General features: G+C 48.0%; 1 protein-coding gene across 1 annotated transcript in view; it reads left to right on the forward strand.

Moving 5' to 3' along the window:
- The window catches only part of LOC140219337 (uncharacterized), a 139,005-nt gene extending 119,438 nt beyond the window's left edge, over positions 1–19,567 (forward strand). The window contains exon 10 of the mRNA XM_072289112.1: positions 18,667–19,567. Coding sequence (XP_072145213.1) covers positions 18,667–18,876 — 210 coding nt within the window. The 3' untranslated portion in view covers positions 18,877–19,567. The remainder of the gene's footprint in view (positions 1–18,666) is intronic.
- The last annotated feature ends 8,407 nt before the right edge of the window (positions 19,568–27,974 follow it).

Genomic DNA, 27,974 nt, shown 5'->3' on the forward strand with positions numbered 1-27,974 from the left:
AAATGAACAAGCTGAGACAAATATGTCAATGAAACTTTGTCATTCAAGAGCCGTGTTTACATTCTTGTACGTAAGCAATGGCCAGTGAAAAATCTCAATGACGCTGTCATTTGTTCCAATGTATTACGCAGGAGCAGCTGTCACCGGTCGTATATCGTGAGTAATTGCACCGAAATAATAGTCGCAACAGAGAGCACGTATAAAAAGCAGGAGTTCTGCAAGATAGACGAGGGCGAGTCAAATGAAAGTGAGCCAATGCGAATATATGACAAACGGGGTACTTTATTAAAAGTAGTCTGCATGAGCATTTAGGCATTTGTCCCTTGACTAACGCGTCGCGTGATTCCCGTCTCATAAAACTTCTTGGGTTACTGCTTCAAAAAGTCCGTAACTCACTCTTTCACGTCCCCGTCCGACACGAATCTGGTTCCCTTGAGCTGTTTTTTTCGGTTGCCCCAAAATGTGGAAGTCGCAAGGCGGCAGGTCTGAACTACATGGCGGATGTTGCAGCGTTTCCCACTTGAGCTTTGCCAGTTTTCTATTAACCACATCAGCCACCTAGGGACGGGCATTGTCGTGGAGCAAGAAGACCCCATTTGTCAATTTTCCACGTCATTTGTTCTTGATTGCGACAGGCAGCCGTTTCGGTGTTTAACAATATCGGAAACAATTGATAGCCTCTTAAGAGTTAGCAAATTTGATCAGTAATGGCCCCTGACGATCAAAAAAAGAAAGTCAGCAACACCTTTCCGGCGGAAATGACGGCCTTTGCTTTCTTTGGGTGTGGTAAATTAGAATGTTTCCATTGTAAGCTCTGCTGTGATGTCTCAGGCTCGTAGTAGTGGCACCACGGTTTGTCCCCGATCACCATTGCAAACAAGAAGTCGTCATCCTCATTGTGATACCGGATCAGATGAGTCAAGGCAGCGCCAAACTTCTCCGTCTACTGGCGGTGGATCAGAATCTTTGGCATCCATTGCGCACACAAGAGCCGATAACCGAGATGTTCATGAATTATGGCGCGAACCGAACTATGACTGATCATTGATGCTTATCCTCCGTTCTTCTCTGATCAGCTCATTAACCTTTGAAATTGTGTGTGTGTGTGGGGGGGGGGGGGGGTGATTGCACAATGGCTTTCGCCCGGTCTTGGAATGTCTCTGTAACTTTCCCGTCTTTCTGGGAATCGTTTGTTCCAACGCTTCACAGTGGCTAATGAAATACAATGTACAGTGTACACGGCAGCCATACGGCGACAAATTTCTTCTTGGGAAACACCTTCATCTATCAAAAACTTCGCGACACCACGCTGTTAAACTTTTGGAGTGCCCATTATGTCACTCAACCATGTTCAACCCATTCTATGAGAGCATTAAAGAACATTTGTCCTCAGACCTGCGTGTCACTTTTGTAAATGAGAGGTGCCGCTCTGCTACGCGCATGCCTCGCAGATAATGAACCGAACCATTATTGCGTGGTGAGGGTAGGCTCACTTTCATTTGACACGCCCTCGTACATTAGAAATGCAAAGGTACAATGGGATCTACAAATGCGAAAATAAAGCTTGATAAAGGGCAAAAAAGTGTCACTGGAAACAAAGTTCACTGCACGTATACACAAAACCTCGCGACAAGATATTTAAATATACGTATCATCATCATCATCATCATCATCATCATCATCATCATCATCATCATCATCATCATCATCAGCATCAGCATCATCATCATCATCATCATCATCATAATTATCATCATCATCATCAGCCTGGTTACGCCCACTGCAGGGCAAAGGCCTCTCCCATACTTCTCCAACAACCCCGGTCATGTACTAATTGTGGCCATGTTGTCCCTGCAAACCTCTTAATCTCATCCGCCCACCTAACTTTCTGCCGCCCCTTGCTACGCTTCCCTTCCCTTGGAATCCATTCTGTAACTCTTAATGACCATCGGTTATCTTCCCTCCTCATTACGTGTCGTGCCCATGCCCATTTCTTTTTCTTGATTTCTACTAAGATATCATTAACTCGTGTATGTTCCCTCACCCAATCTGCTCTTTTCTTGTCCCTTAAGGTTACCCCTATCGTTCTTCTTCCCATAGCTCGTTGCGTCGTTCTCAATCTCAATTTAAGTAAAACCCTTTTCTTAAGCCGCCAAGTTTCTGTCCCGTACGTGAGTACTGTTAAGACACAGCTGTTATAAACATTTCTCTTGAGGGATAATGGTAACTTGCTGTTCATGACCTGAGAATGCCTGCCAAACGCACCCCAGCCCATTCTTATTCTCCTGATTATTTCAGTCTCGTGATCCGGATTCGCGGTCTCTACCTGTCCTAAGTAGATGTATTCCCTTGCCACTTCCAGTACCTCACTACCTATCGTAAACTGCTGTTCTCTTCCGAGACTGTTAAACATTACTTTAGTTTTCTGCAGGTTAATTTTTAGACCCACCCTCCGGCTTTGCCTCTCCAGGTCAGTGAGCATGCATTGCAGTTGGTCCCCTGTGTTACTAAGCAAGGCAATATCATCAGCGAATCGCAAGTTACTAAGGTATTCTCCATTAACTCTTATCCCCAATTCTTCCCAATCCAGGTCTCTGAATACATCCAGCAAACACGCTGTGAATAGCATTGCTGAGATCATATCTCCCTGCCTGACGCCTTTCTTTATTGGGATTTTGTTGCTTTCTTTATGGAGGACTGCGGTGGCTCTGGAGCCGCTATAGATATATTTCAGTATTTTTACATACGGCTCGTCTACACCCTGATTCCGCAATGCCTCCATGACTGCTTAGGTTTCGACTGAATCAAACGCTTTCTCGTAATCAATGAAAGCTATATATAAAGGTTGGTTATATTCCGCACATTTTTCTATCACCTGATTGATAGTGTGAATATGGTCTATTGTTGAGTAGGCTTTACGGAATCCTGCCTGGTCCTTTGGTTGACGGAAGTCTAAGGTGTTCCTGATTCTATTTGCAATTACCTTAGTAAATACTTTGTAAGCAACGGACAGTAAGCTGATCGGTCTATAATTTTTCAAGTCTTTGGCGTCCGCTTTCTTATGGATTAGGATTATGTTAGCGTTTTTCCAAGATTCCGGTACGCTCGAAGTCATGAGGCATTGCGTATACAGGGTGGCCAGTTTCTCTAGAAGAATCTGCCCACCATTCTTCAACAAATCTGCTGTTACCTGATCCTCTCCAGCTGCCTTCCCCCTTTGCATGGCTCCCAAGGCTTTCTTTACTTCTTCCGGCGTTACCTGTGGGATTTCGAATTCCTCTAGACTATTCTGTCTTCCATTATCGTCGTGGGTGCCACAGGTACTGTATAAATCTCTATAGAACTCCTCAGCCACTTGAACTATCTCGTCCATATTAGTAATGATATTGGCGGCTTTGTCTCTTAACGCATACATCTGATTCTTGCCAATGCCTAGTTTCTTCTGCACTGCTTTTAGGCTTCCTCCGTTCCCGAGAGCATGTTCAATTCTATCCATGTTATACTTCCTTATGTCAGCTGTCTTACGCTTGTTGATTAACTTCGAAAGTTCTGCGAGTTCTATTCTAGCTGTAGGGTTAGAGGCTTTCATACATTGGCGTTTCTTGATCAGATCTTTCGTCTCCTGCGATAGCTTACTGGTATCCTGTCTAACGGAGTTACCACCGACTTCTAATGCACACTCCTTGATGATGCCCACAATATTGTTCACTGCTTCAACACTAAGGTCCTCTTCCTGAGTTAAAGCCGAATACCTGTTCTGTAGCTTGATCTGGAACTCCTCTATTTTTTCCTCTTACCGCTAGTTTCTTCCGTTCCCTCCTCAGGTCTAGGCTAATTCGAATTCTTATCATCCTATGGTCACTGCAGCGTACCTTGCTGAGCACGTCCACATCTTGTATGATGCCAGGGTTAGCGCAGAGTATAAAGTCTATTTCATTTCTAGTCCTGCCATTCGGGCTTCTCCACGTCTACTTTCGGCTATCCCGCTTGCGGAAGAAGGTATTTATTATCCGCATATTATTCTCTTCCGCAAACTCTATTAATAACTCTCCCCTGCTATTCCTAGTGCCCATGCCATATTCCCCTACTCCCTTGTCTCCAGCCTGCTTCTTGCCTACCTTGGCATTGAAGTCGCCCATCAGTATAGTGTGTTTTGTTTTCACTCTACCCATCGGCGATTCCACATCTTCATAGAAGCTTTCGACTTCCTGGTCATCATGACTGGATGTAGGGGCGTAGACCTGTACAACCTTCATTTTGTACGTCTGATTAAGTTTCACAATAAGACCTGTCACCCTCTAGTTAATGCCATATAGAGTTCCTCTATGTTACCAGCTATATTCTTATTAATCAGGAATCCGACTCCTAGTTCTCGTCTCTCCGCTAAGCCCCGGTAGCACAGGACGTGCCCGCTTTTTAGCACTGTATATGCTACTTTTGGCCTCCTAACTTCACTGAGCCCTATTATATCCCATTTACTGCCCTCTAATTCCTGCAATAGTACTGCTAGACTCGCCTCACTAGATAACGTTCTAGCGTTAAAAGTTGCCAGATTCATATTCCAATGGGGGCCTGTCCGGAGCCTGGGATTCTTACCACCCTCTACTGCGTCGCAGGTCTGACCGCCGCCGTAGTCACTTGCTTCGCAGCTGCTGGGGACTGAGGGCCGGGGTTTGATTGTTGTGTCCATATAGGAGGTTGTGGCCAAGTACTACACCACCCTAGGGTGGCCAATCCTGCTCTGGTGAGGGAGTGCGTTACCGGTTCTGGTCACCGGGATCAGGCCTCACTCCAGGCCTGTTTATGCAATTTTATCAACACGCGGATGTTTTTTTCATCCGGTGGAAAATTGCGCGGCACCGGGATTCGAACCACGGACCAAGGCGGGTGTTCTACCTTTACGCCACCGCTGCGCCCAATATACGTATAAGTCTCCAATAAATCTACGTATGTAAAAAAAAGCCACTGTATATAATGCGTCAAGCAAGGCAAATACACCATGTTGCGCAATCACAGATTCACAGAATCCTAGATCCCGCCCCCGTTCCATCCACTCCATCCGATGTATCGCGTGCGACGGAAGGCGGCGTGCTAGCTCCCTGCTTTTCTCCTTTGCGCACGCAAGACTGAGCCACCATTGCCGGCTCACCCATTCCACTCCCCCCCCCCCCTACTCTTTCACTCGCACATACAGCATGCGGCGCGTGGTCACGACGTTATTGCCCTGAGCCTTCATGCGAAACATGAGGGCGACGGCGACAGCAGGAATGTGCCTGGAGTCTTCATATAATTGCCATCACAATAATATAATAATAGTATCCGACAACCGAAGCGGGCCGTGGGCGATTACTTTCCGCAAAAGAAGTAACAAACTGTGACCATGCGACAATTCGCGGCGCCGCAACAATGTATCTTTTTTTTCCTTTGTGGGGCAGGGGCACCGAAATGAAAAAACAGAAAAAACGTAAAGGAGAGTATGTTGGCCACAATCTAATGCCTACTTTGGGCACCAAATGTGGCTACCGAAGGAACATCAAAAAAAACATGAGACGCTTGGTCCACCGAGAACCTTACGCATACTGCTGGGTATCCTACACCGGCGAGACATGACTTTCCGGAAAGGTGGCGCTCAAGCGAACGCGGTGCAATACGTCGAGTCCCCACAGTGATGCCGGCGAGCGACCATTGTTTCTTTTTCTCGTCTGCTAGGCAGAAAGCGGCCAAAAGCGATAATAGTCAAGGTAGAAAAAATAATTAAGAACGTAGTTACCTTGGCTGGCTTTAGTGTCTTGACAAGAATGTTTTGGCATAGGTGAAATAAAAATGTTGATATTTTTTATGTGACATGACGGCACAAATGAACCACCACAACGCTTCGTCTCATCGGACCTCGCTGCGTGCTTTGTCAACTTGTCTGTTAGTGTGTTGATTTGTCTTGTCTCGTTGTATGTTCCGATTTAAGACTTTAGAAAAGTCAATAGACATATCGCGTCAAATGTTTATAACAACATTAAACCCAAAAGTTCCGCAATTGAAAATCTAAAGGAGAACTTTGTAAATGTCAATGAACCTTTTACATCACGGGTTTATGAGATTTATACCCATAGAGTTTCGGAATTTACATCCGTGCGCACCATAGGTTCCGCGGCGAGCCCGCTCGCTATGAAAACGCCCTTGAAATTTGTGCTAGGATGGGTCTGCTTGGGGTTGTGTGACTCCCGGCGCACGGGCGTTGCCGCGAAATCCAGCCCGAGTTCGCAATGTTCGCGGTGAAATGTCTTTTCGATCGTGAAAAAGACATTCTAGACAAAATCCACTATGATTTCCGGCCCCAGGGGTTGCTTTGGTTGGCGGTGCACGGACAGCACGAAAAAATTTCGGGGGAGGGGGGGATGAAGCTTATAAGCCCCCCCCTGGCTACGCCCCTGCTTTCAGACACAGCGATCACCAAATGGGGCGTCCGTGCCCACTGCCTCACCGCGCAGGCAGCCAGCGGCGGAGCTTAAACAAACTGGACCGCACTCCGCAATGCCGGCATGTCTAGGGGACAAACGCATACAACACGCGTTAAGAAACCTCTGTTGTGCCTATGCAGAGTCACATACTCAAGGAGCAAAGGCCCCCAGGTTTCCTCTCTCGCACCCGCTCTTACTCGCGCCTGCGCAGAAACGTCGAGCTCCGTCAAAAGCGCCACGCCCCGCTGTACCTACTAGCAATTGTAAAAACGCTCCCCCGGTTCTCCGCGCCGTCCGCGTTTCGGCCACGCCCCTGCCACGTGATCGCGACGTGACTGCTGAAGGTGTTCCGCCATTGGTTGCCGCTCCCGCCGCTCGCGAATTTTTCCAAATGTTGCGAACGTGATCGCAGCGATGCACGTCGCTCGGAAAACAGGTATTGGGAAAGGAGGCTCGCCCACGCGGCAGGCGCCGCGTGGGCTCTAGCGCAACATCGCTTGTATGTGAAACAGGCTTTAAGCGCGAGAAATGGGGTGCGATTTTCCGTGCGATCTGTCGTGCGGCACGTCGTGTGCGACTTGCCGCATGCAGCGATTCGGGACACATCGTACGAATGAGCGAGCGGCGGGTAGCTCCGCCCAGAACCGGCGCCCCTGCGTGGAAGTTCGGAATGCTGCGTAACTTCGAACAGCAAATGAAAGCAACCGTATTTGCACAGCTCTCTTGTTTGAAACAAACGATGACAATATAAACACGTCTATGCGAGCACTGTAGACGTGTTTCCGCAAGGGCGCGTTAGCAGTATCGGCTCCGTTGAAAGCCGCCGATGGCTAGGAGCCGGCAGGCATAGCTTGCTCGGTCATCGAATCCGACACCGGTGGCGCTTGTGACACGATCGCTGCAACTCGTATAACGAAACGCCTATGTTAGTCGGCACAACGTGTACACAGCTAAGTCACGCTTAAATTGCAGCGCATTTGATTTCATTGGCGCCGACAGATGGGAACGAGCATGCCAGGGGAGCTTGCGATCGCTGGGAGACGGTGTAGGCTTAGTTGCCGGCCGTCTATCTGGGGCCGAGGGCCCTTGCGATGCGTCCGCAGCTCGTAATAAAGCGCCTAAATTCGTCAGCACAATCAATGCCTGAACATTTATGTTTCTCTTAAGTGAAAATACGGTTAGTTCTCCTGGTGCCGTTAGTAGCGATGAGTAAGCATGCCAGTCAGGCGAGCCGCTTCGTATAGAGAATTGCAGGCGCGTCTGCGCTGACCACGTCCGAGTAGAAATCACACCAACGATTTACTATATCGCACAACGTTTTGTAACACGCACTCTTTCGAGGTCACTTTATTCTATACGTTACCTCGTGTCACAAGAAAACTGTAGCCGATTTATGTGCCACCGTCAGCGGCGAAGGAGGCCCGCGTTTCGACAAGGGAGACAAATAAAACAGTCATGATCGGAGCGGCCACGCGCCCGCTCGCCCGCCCCGCCCCGCCAGGTTTACCACGTGGCCATGACGTTCACGCTACCGGCAATGTCATTGGCTGCGGTCGTCCCACCGGTGCGGCAGTCGCACGACAATGTTCAGTAAAGTTGGTCGCATACGCGGCGTGCGATTCGGCGCCGCGTGCGGCGGATTTGGTTGAGAACCTGTTGAGTGCGGCTGCCGATGCGAATGGTCGTACAACCGATCGCACCCAAAATCGCACCATGTGTCTCGGGCTTTGGGCGCCCGTTCTTGAGGTGCGCGTCCACGTTGTCCCCCGTAACCGAGCGAACGAGCACAGTGAAGGGTGAAAGCGAAGGCGGAGCGCAGCGGGATATGAAAGACCATGATAGCCAAGAAAGCGGGCGGAGGAAAGCGAAGGAGGAGGGTGCAGAGGATCATGAAGCGGATAGCATAGGCGGAGGGCATGGCGAAAGCATGAGAAGAAAAGCGTCGAACCGCGAAAAACGGGCTTTCGGCGACAATGGCTACGAGATTGCGCCAAATTAGCGCGTGTCGTCTGTATGGAAACAAAGCGCTGCATGAGCGGAGGTCTATCTGCTCGGCTGCTGTAGAACCGCACCGACGACGCGTCACCCATGCGCCGCCTCTCCGCTTCCGCCGATTAGCGAGGCAGTCGCGCCACACATCCCTCCGTTTGCAAAATGCCGCACGAGACAGATTGTCCGTGCCAGCCAATATATCGCGAAATTAAAACACGTACACAGCTGTGCCCAAATTTCGCATTGGAGAGTATCGTAATCGCCGGTGAATTTTTTTTAATGGATATTTATTGGAGTCACCTTACAGATAATGAACATGCCTTCGTCTGGTGCCTTCCTTCCATTTGTCGACCATAATGAGGTGCCGCATAGCTGAACAAATGCCCTTATTTCCTCCCTCGGTTTGGCCTCCTGGCTTTTATGTTCCGAAGCAGGTGCTCAAAACATTGCACGACAGCAGTTCCATATTAAGAGACGCAACAAAAGGAACATGCAAAGTCGCTTGGCGTATGTGCGGCGAGGCAATTTGACGCATCACATTACAGCTGCTTCGCCAAGGACTGGAGCTTGATGTTGCATGCGCTGGACCGCTCTGCACGACAATTCAACGGTACATTTCTTTCTGTTCGCAGCCAGACAGCCCGTGCGGTGATTGCAACGAACGAGGGAATGACAGTCCACAAGCACTCTCCGCACATAGTAATTTGGTGTTCACCTAATTGCAAATGATATAAACGCGTTGTTAAGTGCCCTGCGCGAATGCACTTGAATTGAATTGGAATTCTGCAGTCTTACATGCCAAAACCATGATTTTATTATGAGGTGCTGCGTAGTGGTTGGCTCTAGATGAATTTTGACCACCAAGGGATCCTTAATATGCCCCCATTTGTCAAGGATAATTTGGGATTCCCTCGGCAATCCCCATTACATTTAGTGAGATATCAAGAGGGAATTTTCTCATGGTTCTTTATTTATTTTATAGATACAACAGACGAATACTACTAATAAACAGCTCGGTAGAAGCGCCTAAGGCAGTCTGGCTTGTTGGATTATGCCCTAATAAAATTATTTGCACATATAACTCCCGGTTTTGTGCGAATGTGCATGCGTGTTTGGCCGAGTGAGTAAAACGTCAAATCACGGCAGGCATAGCCCGAATTTCCGCCACCTGCTTCCAACGACTGCGTTTGCAGAACGCTAAAGAACAAGTGGCGCACATTCTTAATTATTGGAGGATATATACCTCCAACATGAAGCATAGACTGTTCATAATTGCTGTCATTACTGCAAACTTGTCCAGGTTCACGACGCATACAAAAGAAAGTCCAGCGTCGCATGGATAAATTGGAAGATAAGTGATGGAAAACATTCTCTCAGTCGCTTGATCCCCGAACATCGCTCTCGCACATATGAAGAACGGTTAGGGGTCTTCGCTCATCTCCGCATCAAAGGAAGCCCTTCGCTGCTCTGGCCCTCTACCTACTCCGCTCGGAACTTCAAGTGGCTGAAGAGTTCTGTGCACGGGTTGCTGGGTCCGTGGCCATCATTACTGAAGCAGCATTGAATGACATCCCTGAGGCACGTGTACCAGAAATGAACGTGCTATTTGCACTCCAAGAGCTCGATGCTGCGTTGGCGACCTGCAGGCGTTCTTCGTCACCAGGACCTGATGGCATCACGTATGCTGCGCTATGCCACCTTGGACATGACGCACGTGATGAGCTGCTCAACTACTAGAATGAGTCTTGGCAGAACGGCGCCGTTCCTAAACAATGGAAATCGAGCCGCTTGATCCCCATTCTGAAACCTGGAAAGTCTTCGCTTGAGATCTCATCATATCGTCCGATTGCGCTTTCGAGCTGCGTCGGCAAAGTGATGGAAAGAATGATTCTTGCTCGATTGGAATGGTACCTAGAACGATTCAACATCTATCCGGACGCCATGACAGGCTTTCGTCGAGGTCGCACGTCCATCGACAACGTCACTGACATCGTAACATGGGTCCAAAATCAATAAAGCCTCAAGCGCCTATCTGCGGCACTTTTTCTGGATATAAAAGGAGCATACGACAACGTCGCCCATGTGGCCATAGCTAAACTCACTTGAGGCTGTTGGAGTTGGTGGCCGGATATATAAATGGATTCGGGACTATTTGACTGAGAGGCATTTTTTCTTACAGACCGAAGACGGCCCAACTTCAGACCATTACATCTGCCGTGGTGTGCCGCATGGTGGAGTGTTTAGCCCTATTTTGTTCAACCTCGTCCTGGTAGGACTAGCGGATTACCTACCGCAGACAGTACATGTCTCAATATACGCCGACTACATTTGCGTCTGGGCCTCTGCGGTGACTCGCCCTCAGCTAAGAGCCAGGCTTCAGCGGGCGGCAACCATGACGGCTTCTTATCTCCGAGAACAAGGCCTCAGTGTGTCTACTGAAAAGTGCGCATTACTTGGTTTTACGCGGAAACAAATGTCATCGTATCCTGTTACCATCAATGGCCAAGCTGTATTCTATGTTAAGACGCATCGCTTTCTGGGCGTCATCATTGACCGCAACCTCTCGTGGAGCGCTCACTGCGTCTATCTGAGGAAGAAGCTAGTCGCCATTGCTCAGGTCTTCAAATTTCTATGCGGGAAAAACTGGGGTACACCAGTCCATTCTATCTTGCAGCTGTACAGGGTTTTGTTTCTCGGACTCCTACGTTACAGCCTACCAGTGTTTTCAAATGCATGCAAGACGAACTTTCGCGCCTTGGAGAGCATACAAGGTCAAGCCCTACGCACGTGTTTAGGGCTGCCTCGGTGCACCTCAACAGCAGCAACAATCGCCATCGCAGGAGACCATACAATCCAGACACATGTAGCTGTAGACTCTCTCAGAGCGCACATTCGCCATCTGTCAAGGATCCCCGACCATCATTTGGCCTCCCTACCAGCCGAGAGACCTCATGCGACCTTTTCACGAGTGATTAGCGCTCATCAAGAGTGCATACCTGCATCTTTTACACCGGCGGCGAAGCCTTCCTCTCCCCTGTGGTGCCTGCGACAGCCTCGAGTGAATTTTGCTATTCCTGGAATTACAAAAAAGTCCAATCATCCATCGCCGGCTCTAAAGCAACTTACGCTCCTATTACTGCACCAGACGTATCATGACCGCATACATATATATACCGATGGTTCGACCTCAGCTACCAGCTCAACTGCCGCATTCGTCGTTCCAGCCAAGAGCGTTACAGTTAAATTCAAATTGTCGCACACGACTACATCTACATCGGCAGAACTTGCGGCTCTCCATGCCGCTATGATGTACATCACCGAAGAGCCAACAGAGAAATGGGTCATATTTTGTGACTCTAAGGCAGCCCTTCACAGCATCAAGTCCGCATTACGTCACAGAACTTACGAGCAAGTGACATCTGACATCAGGGAACTGCACCACCATGCTCTGGAAAGAGGACACCACATTATATTTCAGTGGATTCCTGCTCACTGTGGCATCGTCGGCAACAACCTAGCTGACAAGGCTTCCCGGTGTGCCCACGAAGATACCAAGACGCGTCCAAAACCTTTGGCGAGGTCGGACGCTGCCAGAGAACTTCGCCTACTTGCGCACAAGAAGTCCCAAGATCTCTGGATTTCAAGTGGCTTCAATTGCAGATTACGTAAACTGGACCCCACGCTACGGCTACAACTGCCATCTAGCCTTTCCCGCGGCGAAGCAACCTCGTTGTGTCGCTTGTGGTTGGGAGTGGCGTTCACGAACGCATACTCCTACCGTATAGGAATGGCCGAGAGCCCGTTGTGCGACTCCTGTGGGTGCGAGGAGACCATCGAGCACCTATTGTGTACCTGCCCTCGCTACGATGTCCAACGCCTCTCTCTGCGCGCAACTTTACGCAGACTGGATTCGAGACCGTTCACCGAGTCAAACATACTCGGACCGTGGCCACACCCGTCACTGGCTCGAAAAGCGATTCTTGCACTAGTGCGGTACTTGAAGTGCACGGGCTTAACAGACCGTTTATAGTGTCCTTGTGTATGGTGTCCCTCCCACACGCACTCAGTGCTTACTCTCTCCCTTTCTTCCTCTTTCTATTCCCCTTTCCCCCACCCCCAGTGCAGGGTAGCAAACCGGATGCTGTTCTGGTTGACCTCCCTGCCTTTCGTACCCTTGTTTTCTCTCTCTTCCCACATAGTCATCGGTGACTGCCATGCCATGTGCCATGCTATGTGGAGCTCACCATGCCATGCCACCATGCCCACCATGTCCCAGCCCACCATGCCATGTGGGGCTCTGGTTCGACGAACGCCCGCGTTAGAGACTGGGCTGACTTCATGCTTCGTCAAGGCTTGATGGTGATCAATGATGGCTTGGCAACATACTTTGGAGGCTCTAATTACAGGTTTTCTTGACAGTGCGTTTGTTTTTAAGAGCCCGCTGTTTGCTACACGATGGTGTGCTGGTCTCGACACCCAATGAAGTGGCTATCTCGCAACATATATCCACTTGAAATGGCTACATACTCCAGCTCCGTACACTGTGCGTTGCATTGATTGGCCAACATTTCAAGAATATGTCAACACCTCCTGTCAAATCATCCAATCAACGTCTAATGTTGACAATTGCATCTCGTCAATCTTACGTGATACAACAAAACCGCTCGGCGCAGCTGCACCCAAATCTCCTATTGACGACCAGTACGAGTGACTTCGCACGATACGGCCTAGAGTAGGAAAAAATGCGGAAGGACCAAATCACTATTAGACGTCTCTGCATCTCGCCGGGCTCAACGCAAAGTCCTACGGCCCCTTGTCAAGCTCAACAAACGACGCTGGAGAACATTCTGGGGCTTTCTGGACTCCATAAAATCTCTCTCTAGAATCTGGCAAATTGTGCCGAAGCCATCGACTGTTTCCACAACAGCTGCACCCGTTCACTGCTGTCGCCATACGGCAAGGTCGGCATGAAGTTGAGGTCGCTGAAGACTTGCAAATTACTTGTGAGTGCCTCTAGCAGTTTACCAACGCCAGCAAGACTGACTTTCCCACCACTTAGTTATCACTATTTGTATGCGCCTATTACTATGCACGAGTTCGGCGCTGCAATATATGCCTCCCACTGGTCATCTTTTCCAGGACCAGATGAAATCACATACTGTACGATTTGTCATCTTCGTGTGGAAGCTCGAGAAATTGCCCTGTCGCTCTACAACTCCACGTGAACTCAGCGACCGTACCTGACAGCTGTAAGTGGAGTCGTCTTGTAGCTCGGCTGAAACCCGGGAAATGTTATCGTGATCATTCATATTATCGGCCTGTAGCTTTGGGAAGCTCTGTTGGTAAAGCGATGGAACGGATGGTACTGAGCAGACTGGAATGGCTACTCGAGAGAAGTGGTAGATTTCCTGATTTTATTAATGGATTCCGAAGAGGCCGATAGTCCATTGACGGTGTGATCGACCTGGTATCTTTTGTCCAACAGGACAAAAGACGCCGCCGTCTGGTATGTGAAATATTTACGGATATTAAAGGTGCCAACGACAACGGCATGCACCATTCGATTCTCCGTGCGCTTGAAGATCTCGGCCGGATGTAAGGGTGGCTGTACAGTTTTCTCAGTGGCCGCACTATTTTCACGTCCATTGCGGATAGCGAGACTGATAGACATGTCGTTCGTAAGAGTGATCCGCAGGCTGGCGTCCTCAGCCCAATATTGTTCAATGCTATACTGGTAGGCCTTGCAGACGAGCTGACACAACGCATATCACCACATACGTGGATGACATTTTTAGCTAGTCATCTGGGGTCACACGTCCACAAGTGCGCGCAAGGCTCCAATATGCGGCTACCACCACGTCGAAGTACTTGCGCTGTAAAGGCCCTCAAGTCTCAGCAACTAAGTCTGCAGCATTGGCATTTAGGCGCAAATCAATGTCACAATATCCTATCGCTGTCGACGGAACGGCGCTCCCTTTAGTCATCTGCCACAGATTTCTTAGTGTGGTAACATACCGCAGTCTTCCTTGGACAAAACATGTTACTGCGCTTAGGGCTAAACTGACAAACTTCATACACGTTCTTTGTGTTATATCGGGTCTGAGATGGGGCCCTTCTGAACGAAGTTTGCTGCAAGTGTACCAGGTACTTCTTGTGGGCTATCTACGCTACAACATGCCTGTGCTATCTAACGTGGGGCCATCTTTTATGCGCATGTTGGGTAGCCTTCAGGCACAAGTACTGTGGATATGCATTGGTTTCCCACGCTGCACATCAACTAAGGGCACACGGGCTCGCCCAATCGACGTATACAGGTCTTGTGAACATGTGTGAACTAATGTTCGCCTGATGAGCAGTCACTCACACCATCCTCTGTCATCACTTCCAACAACCAACCCTGACTATGTTTTTTTCTAAATCAATTGTATGTCACGCATGCATTATACCTGCAAGGTTCCAGGTCACCAACATCCCCGAGACATGTCAGTGGATATTAACGATGCCACTAGTGAGGCTCCAAATACCTGGAATGACGAAGAAAGTCCGCGTTTCTTCCACTGGCTTGAAACAGCTCACCCTGTCCTATATATTTACATTATGTATATTGGGACTGTACAAGTATATACCGATGGTTCGGTCACACCATCTGCCACAACGGCAGGATTTGTTGTCCTGCAACTTGACATTACTCGGTGATTTCAATCGAGTCTCAAATTGACATCTACGGCTGCGAAACTGGTGGCAATACGGGAGGCTGTCCGTTTTATGAGCACGCAGACACCCCATAAATGGTCGGTGTTGTGCGATGGCAAATGAGCGTTGCAGGCGATAAAATGTGTTTAACGAAAGGACCATATTGCCTGCTCGCGCTGCAGATTGCTGAACTTCACAATGCCAAGCGAGGTGACCACTTGATCACTTTTCAATGGGTGCCTGGTTACTGTAATGCGAGTGGCAATGAGCTCGCTGACAGTGAGGCAATATCGGCACTCTTTTCCTCTGATGAAGTACGGATTGCCTACTCCCGTCTTGGCACGAGCTCAGGGATCAAGCCACTCATGCAGGACCTTACAGAGACAGACACAGCCATTGCTGACAGCATCCAGAGACGTCTACATGTGATCGACCCAGAAGGTAAATTTAGTTTGCCTCCGATGATTACGCCGAGCAAAGCGTTATTGCTACGAAGGATTCGGCTGGGCGTTGCTTCACCCGCCGCTACGCACACCCCACCGCGGCCACTCGAACAGCTCTTATTGCGAACAATGTGCGACGCCTGAAACGTCGGAACACATATTGTCCGAATGGCCAGCATTTCTGCTGGAGCGAAGGACGTTGGATAATTGCCTAGCCAACATTGGCAGGAAACCACTGTCGGAGCACGCTGCTCTCGACCCATGGCCTGACACTGAAACTTCAATGCGGACGACTAAAGCGTTGTTAAAGTTTCTGCATGACAGAAAACAAGACGAGCGGCTGTAGTAGCGCCGCAGTCTAATGTACATAAGCACTTATCCTTTCTCTTATCATCATCATCCATCCTAGTACTTTTACTCCCCTTCCCTTTTGCCCAGTGCTGAGTAGCAGACTAGAGCGTGCTAGCTCATGTCGACCTCTCTTTCTTTCCTATCAATAAAATACATCGACCTACCTTCGATTTAAGTTGAACTATTTGAATAAGGGAACATTTTATTTCTATGATATATCGTGAAGCGCCTTTAGCAAATAATAGTTTATGGAAATATTTTACTGTAGTGGATGCAGCTCATTTGCAGAAAACTTACCGTTCCATTCCTCCGATGCACATTCAAGGGACATATTGAAAAGTCAAACTGGGATCCTCTAATTTGTCCACAAAAACAAGCAGTTTGTTGCATTGAAAACCTTGGAAGCCGCGACCACGCGGGAAGGTTTTTTTCTGAAGTATGGTCTTTTAAATGTGACCCACGTACTTATATTATCTTACGCTCTCTATACACATATAAGGTGAAATTCAGGAAGATGCTCGCGCATTTTACTAAACGTACAGGCGCCGACAAAAGTGGTATACTCCACGCAGCGGGAGCTGCAGCAGCGGCACACTGCATTGCGACGCCCTCTACATTGACACGAGTCAAGCGACATGCCTGCAAATAATAAAGGGCACCCATTGGCTGTCTCGATCCCAGATGCTGCCTGTAGATGGCGTTGCGATGCAGTTTGCCGTTGCTCCGGCTCCCGCTGCTTGGAGTATACCACTTTTGTCGGCGCCTGTACATACCTGGCACCGCGCAATAGAATTTCAGGCATCTGCGCTGTAGGGTTCATTTTTGCAGGACACGATACGGTATGGAATATAACTAATATAATTATTTTCAGCCCTCATAGATGCATAATAAAATGCGACCACTATTGTGAAAAACTCCGGATCATTGAAATGCTTTAAAAACATTATGGCAGCATATTTGCTTTCTTTGATATTATGTCAAGAAATTCTGGTATTTCACTTCTGTATTATTTTAAATGCTTGATTGTAATTATTTCTTTTAGGGCAGATTAAGCTTGTTCTTGTACATCTTTGTCCATATTACATACGTTACTGTGTTGGACCTATAGCTGTCTTGATTGAAAATACATAATTATGCATGTATTTATTATATGGATCTACAATGTATGTATGTGTATAATGCATCCTACCTCACTATTGAGAGATGTAAGGACGACAGGGCCTACACCAATCTGAATACTCCCTGCCATTGCCCTTGCCATCCGCCACCTTCACCGTGTCTAAAACAATGCCGAAAAATACAATTTATACACAAAACGTTAGCTACAATAGCGAAGTATTTTGGCATGTAAAAAGCTTTGATATCAAATGCTGCAAATACATACGGTCACAACCGGGCGATAAACTCAGGTTCCGAACTAGGCCTGGAGATAGTAATGCAAAGTTGTTTTCGCGGTGAAAACTTCTCACTGTGTTACAAAGCAAAAAAAAAAAGAACGTTGGCCATCGCAACATATTCTGATCATCAAATTCATCTGTACTACATCTCAAGCCATATTGAAATTATTGGCAATAAATTAGCGGAAAAATTGGCTGCAGCAAAACATGCTTTAATGAACTGCCACCTATAGCGTTTTGTACATCAGACACCAAATGAGCAGGCGTAAAGTATCAAGTGCGGCATTTATAATGAGCTCACGAAATGTCATCCAATGTACAACATGGACTCGGCCTTACTTGCGCTTCTCGCCAAACCTGAAGTTTGAATGGGCTATAGACACAATATTGTATCATCTATGTCTTGACGTCGCGTACACGACCCGCTTTCTACAGGCTGTTTAGCTAACTTATGCGAAGCCTTCCTGATCATGCAAAGCACATCCTCATCGAATGTTCACGATTTTACCACCATCGCCATACAGTTCGTGGCAGTCTTGATGTCTTAGACAGACGTCTTAGATAGACGTATCTTATGTGTAAAGAGAGTAGTTGTATGATCCTGGACGTGTACCAACAAAGACACGTTAAAAGACACCTGCGCGATTTTCTCGCACAGTGACCTCATTAGCTTTTCGTAACTGTCGCTGCACAAATTGTGTGACGTAGTTTGTACGCCAACATAACTTCAGGATGACCTTTTTGTCAATATAGTTGTGCGTTTTGATCAGATGATTTGTTTTTCAGTATAATTTATTGCAATGATAACTTTTTGTACTTGTGACTTTTTATTCGCTTGGCTGTGAAGTCTACATTTCAGCATGATCAGATGCTGTGTGATGTTGTGGCTCTGCATTACGCTTCGTATGAGTATAGTACTTGCAACTTTGGTCATGTTCTTAGTATATTGTTACGAAGAGGAATAGGTTTATTCACAGTGAAAATGCTAGAGAAGACATGGGACTGACCGAAGCACCCTATCACTCCGAAAACCTCGCGCCGCTTCTTCTTTCTCTTCCACGCTCCTCCGGTGCGGCGTTACAATATAGCGATGGTTTCCTTGCTTTTAAAGAATTGTGACACGTTTTAATTATTTTTGTTCCTTTCCACATAGGCACACTTAATTATGCTCCTATCTTAATTATCTTATCTGGTATCTTAATTTTGCTCAGTGTTCCATTTTTAGCTATGATGTTGGTGTAACCAAACTTTCCATTTTATCGTAGTGATAAACAAGAACAAAACTGCAACAGTCTCTTCATGTGTGATTGACCATGACCTTACTCTGTCACGCAGTTCACGGATGCCATTGGACTGCTGTTCTTCAGCTTGTTCTTCGCCTTCGTCTTCTATATCACGTGCGAATGTCCCATAACCAATATAGACAAGATCGCTGTGGACGCCATCTTGAAAGGAAGGAGGCGGGACATAAAGAATGAGGTTCCTACGTCGAATGTCCACTCGAACAACATCGAGTTATCTGGCTGCACAAGCACAAGTCCCTGAGTTAGCGATGATATAATTGTGCATACTGTATGCACGGCATATTTTGTCTACGTTCTTTTTTATTGACATCCTACGGATCGGTTTCAGGCATTTGTCAAAGTAGTTGTAAGCATGTTGTCATTGCTCAACTTAAATTGATGAGCCCGTACTGTACACGTTGTAATCTTAGGCGTTGATTAAGTGTCTGTGTCTGCGGTGACTCTTGTTTGTGTAATGACATGCCACATCTTCGTTTTTATTTTATGTTGTCACTTGAGCCATATCTGTGTTTTCTGGCATGCAGTTTGTCACATTTTGAGGGGGTTGATGGTCTTCCCGGACGTCTTGCTGGCAGCTTCGTTCTCACCCTCCTCTATGTGCTGAATGAGACACAATAAAACAAATAAACAAACAAATCCGCACTGAGCATAATTTCATTATAAAATCCAAACCACTTGGACGCTCCGAAAATTTGTTTGGTGGCCGTGTTCAAAATTTACTGAATGTGTATTGGAAGTTTCTGTATTGGAAGAATCCAATATTATTAAAAAAACGACCTTTCGCTCCTCACCTAGGGTTTGGCGCAACTTATTCGAAAGCACTTTATAGTGACTAGCTCAAATCTGTTCTCGGAGCAACGTGTTTGTCATTCTTGAAATCATAAATCTTTTTACCTCAAAGTGCATTCGTATGTCATTCCTTCTTCAGTGACGCTATCATACTTCTACAAGAGCCACTAAAGATTGGCTTCACTTTTTTCTTGAAATGTGACTAAAGTAAGGCATAGCTACACAACTTGACACATCAAAGGATGCTTCAATAAATGGGCTTCCGAGCGAGAGAAGATGATGGCAGCTTCAATCTGGTATACCAAAGCTGTCTAGCATAAAGTTCGAAGAAATAAATGTCTGTTTGCTTTTACAGCACTTGGTTGTGACCAAAATTATTGATTTGTAATTCTGATGGACTTAATATGCAGTTATCATGCAGTATTGCAGTAATATTGCAGCAATAGATTCCATTCACTCGCTTTTGTGGGTTACTTTAATGTCTCGTAAACTAACTTCATGGTTTGCGAACTGCTGATGTCACCATGAAGTGAAGACAAAGCTGCCTGCGAGTTGGAAAGAATGACCGATTGTAGCCTTTTTGCATTGAATTTATGTATCGTAATGAATACAATATTGCGAAGAGCTCTGCTGTTGTTGATGATGCCGTGTGAAATAGTTTAAACGTCTGTATTTGGTTCCATTCTGGAATGGCAAAGGCAGCTGTAGAAGAATTTGTTTGTCAGGAACCGTCTGTATATGCTTGAATATAACAAACGTATCGAAAGTATACCTGGTATAACGCTCGTTGTTGTGCTGTTAAGATAAACATACCTCTTTTGCGAATAACTCCTTGCACCGAAAGTTCGGTTTTTGGAGCGACGAGTCGGCATGCAGGGTAGGAGCTATCTTAGACCCAAAATTTGTGATGTGGTAGTAGATTTTTGTGCGCCTGAATCACCGTATTGATGTTCGTCCTGTCTCTCTCAATAACTGCAATTGCTAGTGGGTGCCTTTTGTGTTCCACTTAAACGCGAAAATAGTGTTGACAAGCTTCAACCAACCGTCGACGTAATAGGAAATGGAAGTTGACGTGCCTCTGCAATTACTAATGAACGAGAAGAAAGGGGGTTAACCGAGGGTCCCGATTTTTATTAGTCATATCATAAGAAGCCAACAAACACTGACACCAACGACAACATAGGGGAAATTACTTGTGCTTAATAAATGAAACAAAGAAACTATAAATTAATGGAAAATAAAGTGGATGAAAAAACAACTTGCCGCAGGTGGGAACCGAACCCACAATCTTCGCATTTCGCGTGCGATGCTCTACCAATTGAGCTACCGCGGCGCTGTTTCCCCATCCACTTTCTTGGGTATTTATGTGTCCTAGTAGAACCCTGGGAGTGTTAGCCAGCGCCACCACTCGCAGACCTTGGCGGCGGATGTGGAACGTCTTTTTTGCCGCAGGCGTCACGAGAACGTGATCTTTTTGGGTGAAGGCAACTGGTCAATAAACCCACATATGCTACCTGAAGGCATCAATGTAGTCGGATTCGAGACCCTCGTTATGTAATGAACGAGAAGAAAGGGGGTTAACCGAGGGTCCCAATTTTTATTAGTCATATCATAAGAAGCCAACAAACACTGACACCAAGGGCAACATAGGGGAAATTACTTGTGCTTAATAAATCAAATAAAGAAACTATAAATTAATGCGGCAAGTTGTTTTTTTATCCACTTTAATTTCCATTAATTTATAGCTTCTTTATTTCATTTATTAAGCACAAGTAATTTCCCCTATGTTGCCCTTGGTGTCAGTGTTTGTTGGCTTCTTATGATATGAGTAATAAAAATCGGGACCCTCGGTGGTGTCTGTGTTTGTTGCCTTCTTATGATCTGCAATTACTAAGGAACTTGAGGTCGCTTGAGGAACGCCTAAGCATACTTTAAGGCTCCCAGCTATTAATCGTTGAAGTCTCTCTTCAGATGAACGGGATATTCTATGCAGAACAGGTGAATAATATTGGCACGCACTAGTTACGCTAGAAGTCGAGGAAGAAGAAGTGTGCGTGGTAGGGCTGCAAAAACGAACTGTAAACGGCCGTTCGCTTAGAACTGACTGACTGGCTTTTTTTTCTCTCGTGACAAACTGGTGGAGGCGCTGGGTACGCATCCATCGTATGCCTACGGGTCCTGAACCAGAAGCTACTGGCGCCAGTACCTCGGGGACGGCAGAAATCTATCGAAGCAGCCGTCGCCTCCAAGGTCTTCCACCGCAATACAGTCCCCTGGCAAGCTCCGGGAGGAAGATGTCATCAACTACCGCAAGCCAAACCGAGGGGATCCCAAACGCTCCCGTACCATGCATTCTCAACGCGCCTCGCACGCCTAACCCGTTCCATGGCGACGCCTTTGAGGACGTTGAAGACTGGTTGGACCATTTCGACCGGGTCGCCGCCTTTAACGACTGGGACGATCGCCGTAAGTTGAAGAACGTCTACTTTTCCCTTTTAGACGCGGCGAGAGTATGGTACGAGAACCACGAAGCCTCATTTACCAGCTGGCAGGAGTTTTACCGACTGCTTTGCGAAGCCTTCTGCACTCCCGAAAGGAAGGAAAGAGCCGAACAGGCACTGTCTTCGAGGTTCCAAATGCCAAACGAAACCGTCGCCATGTTCGTCGAAGACATGGCGCGATTGTTCCGTCGGGCCGATCCACTAATGCCAGAAGATAAGAAGGTGCGTCTGTTAATGCGAGGCGTAAAGGAACAGCTTTTTGCGGGCCTCGTGCGCAATCCTCCTACAACAGTCTCTCAGTTCGTTCGTGAGGCAACAGTGATGGAACGTATGCTTCGGCAGCGGCTCTCGCAGTATGAACGCCAGACCACCATGACTGCTGCATGTTCTCTCGTACCTGCAAATGATGACAGGGAGTCACTTACCGAGCTAATACGACAAATTGTTCGAGAAGAACTGCAGAAGTCCTATGCATCGGCTCCGGCACCTCCCAGTGCCGCGGTTCTTACGGATGTCATTCGGGAAGAAATCGGCAAAGTGGTTCATCCCTCGCCACCAACACGACCCGAACCTCCCACGTTCTCGTACGCGGATGCTCTTCGGGCTTGCGCACCGTCGACGGGCCGTTTTTCGCAGCCGCCTGCTGGGATTTCTCGACGCTCCCCAAGTCCGATCCACCGTACGAATCCACAAGCACCCTTTCATCCTGGTCCGCGCAAATCTACAATATGGCGCGCCCCCGACAACAGTCCGTTGTGCTATCACTGCGGGGAGGCTGGTCACATGTATCGCGATTGCCAGTACCGACGGATCGGTCTGCGGGGATACCATCCGGACGCCCGTTGCCCGCGCTATGGCGAACGCCCGCACGAAATCGAGCAATACTTAGAAAGTAACCGGCTTCCTCCTGCCCAAGAGCGAAGACAGTCACGGTCGCCTTCACCTCGTCGGTACGCGTCACCGAACCGTGCTCGACCCGCCTTTGATTCCGCTGGAGTCAACGGTGGAAGCCCGCGCCGGGGAAACTGAAAACGGCGACCTCCGGGGGTGAGGCCGCTGTCATGCGAACCGTCAAATATCCTCCGCCGACGCCATCCCCTCGCGACGTACCGCTGACGCCTTCATTCGAAACTGCAAGAAGAACTTCTGCTGCTATTACTGCTTCAATCGACGGTTATCCGGTAACTGCACTTGTAGATACGGGAGCTGACTACTCGGTTATGAGTGCCTCACTGGCGACTCGGCTACGCAAGGTGCTGACAGCGTGGGACGGCCCACATCTGATTACGGCTGGAGGACACCTCGTGTCACCCATTGGACGATGCACCGCCAGACTTGAAATTTCTACTTCGACTTTCGTAGCGTCTTTCCTTGTGCTGCCCAAGTGTTCTCGGCTAGTTATACTGGGCATGGATTTTCTCCAGGAATATGGGGCGATCATTAACCTTCGTGACTTGTTCGTGACTTTTTCTAACTATGTTTCGTCGGATTCGAGTGTGGAGGATGAACATCACCGCGCGGCTTTACGCGTGGTCGATGACTGCGTGACGTTACCGCCTCGAAGTAGCATCTTCGTCCTCGTTGAATGCCCCCAAGAACAACTAGGAATAGGCATCGCCGAAGGTAACCTCACCATATTGCTGGATCGCGAAGTTGGCGTCGCACGAGGTCTCGTAGAGCTCCAACATAGGCAAACCACGATTCTAGTTACCAACTTCAGTGGCGAATACAAGCACTTTGCGAGACATACCACCATGGCCTACTTTGAAACGGTGGCCGAGTCCAACGCCTGTGCTTCGGTAACGACAATCTCGATTCCGGAACCCAGCGATGTGGACTTGACCAGTCACATCAACGTCAACCCACAGCTAGACCAAAACGAGAAGGAGAGGCTCCTTACTCTGCTATCGTCATTTAGCGACTGTTTCGCTACCACGTCGAAGGTCAAACAGACTCCTTTAATCAAACACAGAATCATCACTGAACCGACCGTCCAACCTGTTCGCCAACACGCTTATCGCGTGTCGCAAAGAGAACAGGATGCTATTCGTCGTCAAGTGAAACAAATGCTCGACGATGATGTGATTCAACCATCGACAAGTCCTTGGGCTTCACCTGTTGTATTAGTTAAAAAGAAAGACGGTTCACTAAGATTCTGTGTCGATTATCGCAAACTGAACAAGGTCACGAAAAAAGACGTTTACCCACTTCCTCGAATTGACGACTCCTTGGATCGCCTGCGACATGCCCGTTACTTTTCTTCAATGGATCTGCGTAGTGGGTACTGGCAAATTGAAGTTGACGAACGGGACCAGGAAAAAACGGCGTTTATAACACCCGACGGTCTCTATCAATTTAAGGTCCTCCCTTTTGGATTGTGTTCCGCTCCGGCCACATTTCAACGCATGATGGACACAGTTTTATCTGACCTCAAGTGGAACTCGTGTTTAGTCTACTTAGACGACGTAGTTGTTTTTTCCACCACGTTTGAACAACACATCCAGCGGCTTGAGGCGGTTTTTCAAGCTATCCGCACCGCCGGCCTCTCCCTGAAGCCCGAAAAATGTCACTTTGGCTACGAGGAGCTCAAATTTCTAGGTCATATTGTCAGCAGCACCGGTGTGGGCCCTGACCCTGACAAAGCCCTGGCAGTTGCTCTGTTCCCGATACCGAAGACAAAACACGATGTCCGCCGATTTTTAGGGCTTTGCGCGTATTACCCCCGTTTCGTACCCAATTTTTGTGAAATTGCCGAACCTTTGCAACGACTCATCAAGAACGACGTCACATTTGTTTGGGGCCCGGCACAATCCGACGCCTTCCACGACCTTCAGCGACGTCTACAGACACCACCGATCCTTGGTCACTTTGACACCGAGGCTGACACAGAAGTGCATACTGATGCTAGTAACGTTGGTCTCGGAGCGACACTCGTACAGTTTCAAGCTGGTGTTGAGCGCGTTATTGCGTATGCCAGCCGAACCTTGTCTGCTGCTGAAAAAAACTACTCAGCAACTGAAAAAGAATGTCTGGCAGTCATATGGGCTATCCAGAAGTTCCGCCCATACCTGTACGGACGCCCCTTCCGTGTCGTCAGCGACCACCACTCTCTCTGCTGGCTGGCGAATCTCAAAGATCCTTCAGGCCGTCTCGCAAGATGGAGCCTTCGGTTGCAGGAATTTGATGTGACCATCGTCTATAAGTCTGGCCAGAAACACACTGACGCCGACTGTCTCTCCCGCGCCCCCGTCGAACCCGCACCACTAGATACTGACGACGATTCTGGTTTTCTTTGTACTCTCCCGTCTTTAAACCTTGCTCAACAGCAACGCCAAGATTCCGAGCTCCAGCCCTTGATTGAATACCTTGAAGGAAGCCGCCCACAACCCCCACGGCAGTTCGTGCGTCACTTGTCCTCTTTCTGCCTACGTGGCGACATCCTGTACAAGCGGAACTTTCACCCTACGGCAACCGTTTTCCTGCTCGTTGTTCCCACTACTCTCCGCGACGACGTTCTACGTGCATGCCACGACGAACCAACGTCCGGGCATCTTGGTTTCACGCGTACTCTCGCGAGGATCAAGCAGAAGTACTATTGGCGAAAACTCACAAAAACCGTGAAGCAGTACGTCAGAAGTTGTCGAGATTGCCAGCGCCGCAAAGTTCCACCACTGAAACCAGCCGGTCTGCTTCAGCCTGTCCGACCTCCTTGCTCACCTTTTGAACAAGTCGGGATGGATTTACTCGGCCCATTTCCCAAGTCTTCGGCTGATAACCGCTGGATCGTTGTCGCCACCGATTATCTCACTCGATACTGCGAAACACAAGCCGTTCAGCGAGCTACTGCTTCAGATGTTGCTAACTTCTTTATCAAAAATATCGTCCTTCGACATGGTGCTCCCGCTGTCGTCATCACAGACCGTGGTACGGCCTTCACTGCCCAGTTGGTCCGAGATATTCTGCAGCTGAGCGGAACAACGCACCGTACGGCAACTGCGTATCACCCGCAGACTAACGGTTTAACTGAGCGTCTCAACAAAACGATTGCGGGCATGCTTTCCATGTATGTTGCCACGGATCATAAAAATTGGGACGAACTGCTCCCGTATGTGACATTCGCGTACAACACTGCCCTACAAGAAACCACCGGGTTTCCTCCTTTTCGTCTGGTCTACGGACGCGACGTCACCACTATGCTCGACGTGATGCTCCTACCAACTTCGTCTCAACCTACCGCACCAGATACACACGCCTTTGTTCAGCGTGCCGAAGCGGCGCGGCACCTTGCACGGCAACGAATTCTATCCCGACAAAGTCAAGATGCTCGTCGATACAACATATGCCATCGAGACGTCACATACAACCCGGGAGATCTTGTATAGGTTTGGACCCCTATACGTCAGCGAGGCCGGTCAGAAAAATTATTGCGCCGATACTTTGGACCCTACATAGTATTGCGTCGTCTAAGTCCTGTCAACTACGAAGTTATTCCAGCCGACACTTCGCACCACTCCCGTAGACCACGTTCCTCTGACATTGTTCACGTTACCAGGATGAAGCCCTACCATTCGCGCTGACTCTCATCCACAAACTTTGAGATGCTGCCCCTGTCGTCACGTCCGTTGTCTTTCTCATTTCTTTTATTTTTTCCGTGTGGCATTTAACATCTCCCCAACTTTATTTATTTATTTATTTATTTTTTTTTGGAGGGAGGGGTAATGGCACGCACTAGTTACGCTAGAAGTCGAGGAAGAAGAAGTGTGCGTGGTAGGGCTGCAAAAACGAACTGTAAACGGCCGTTCGCTTAGAACTGACTGACTGGCTTTTTTTCTCTCGTGACAATATGCTATCTTATGCTTTATAAGTGCATTATGTACGTTTAGTAGGTATGAAACCGGCCTTGAGATGTCGTGCCTTACTGAGTTTATTAAACATTCCTCATTGAGTTTATTTGTTCTTCGAGGGCTTTAATTAAGAGAATTCCAAGAAAGTTTTCTGTATAGTTAATCAGCAATTTCTGTTGTTTCACAATGTCTGAAGGTTGTCCCTCAAGGCACAGCTGAAAATCCTCAAGGCAGCACAGCCGTCTTACTATAAGACAATTCCATGTTTCTTTCCTTTAAAAAAATTCCAAAGGAAGAAACCTCGTTTCCTTTGCCTGGGACCATGAGCTTCGTTGTCTAAACGGTGGCAGTCCCACGTTTCTGCGCGGCCGAACGTACAGTAGTTGTTTAGACTTGGCTTTTGTCTCGCGATGCCTCACTGGCCGCGTCCTTTGGTTCGAAGATATGGAAACCCATGGAAGAGACCACATTCCTACCTACCTGAAGATTAAAAGCCTAACCAAATCCGTCCCACTCATTTTTAAACAAACAATACATTGGCTCCTATTTAAATCACTTATGGAAGATGCATGCCACGAAGGCTTATCGTCCACACTAGAGGTTCAGATCACTTCAGCGCTATGCAGGATGCTATACGTTAATTTCGGCTATTAGAGAAATACACAGATTTTGATGTGGAACTACAGAGCCTCCGTGCAATCCGCCGGCGAGCGGAGCGACGGTACACACGGACTAAATCGGTTTACAACCTCAGAGAGGCCAGACGCATTCAAAATAAAATTCAACATCATCTTGCTGTGCTGCAAAATCAACGCTGGAAATCATTTTGTGAGTCTCTCAATCCGCGTAAACCTCTGTCAGTTGTCTGGAGAACAGTCACTTCTAACAGCTCCTCAACAGCGCCGGCCATTCGAATCTCTAGCCCTTCATCAAGGACGCTGAGAAGTCGACGTAGCCGGAGATTACTGCGCAAGGATCGCGAGTACGACGTTCACCTGTTCACCTTGCGCACCTACTCCTATTATTGTCCCCCCTGGCTCCCGAGATCCTCGTATGGACGCTCCTTTCTCCATCAAAGAACTGGAGGCCGCACTTGGTGGGTGCAGACGATCTTCGCCACCAGGACCCGATAGCATTACATACTCTGCTGCGCTTCCAAACCTTGGTCAAAAGGCCAGAGATCATGGCGGATCATGACGGATCAT

This window comes from Dermacentor andersoni, chromosome 1 (assembly GCF_023375885.2).
Source record: "Dermacentor andersoni chromosome 1, qqDerAnde1_hic_scaffold, whole genome shotgun sequence".
In the NCBI taxonomy this organism is placed as follows: domain Eukaryota; kingdom Metazoa; phylum Arthropoda; class Arachnida; order Ixodida; family Ixodidae; genus Dermacentor; species Dermacentor andersoni.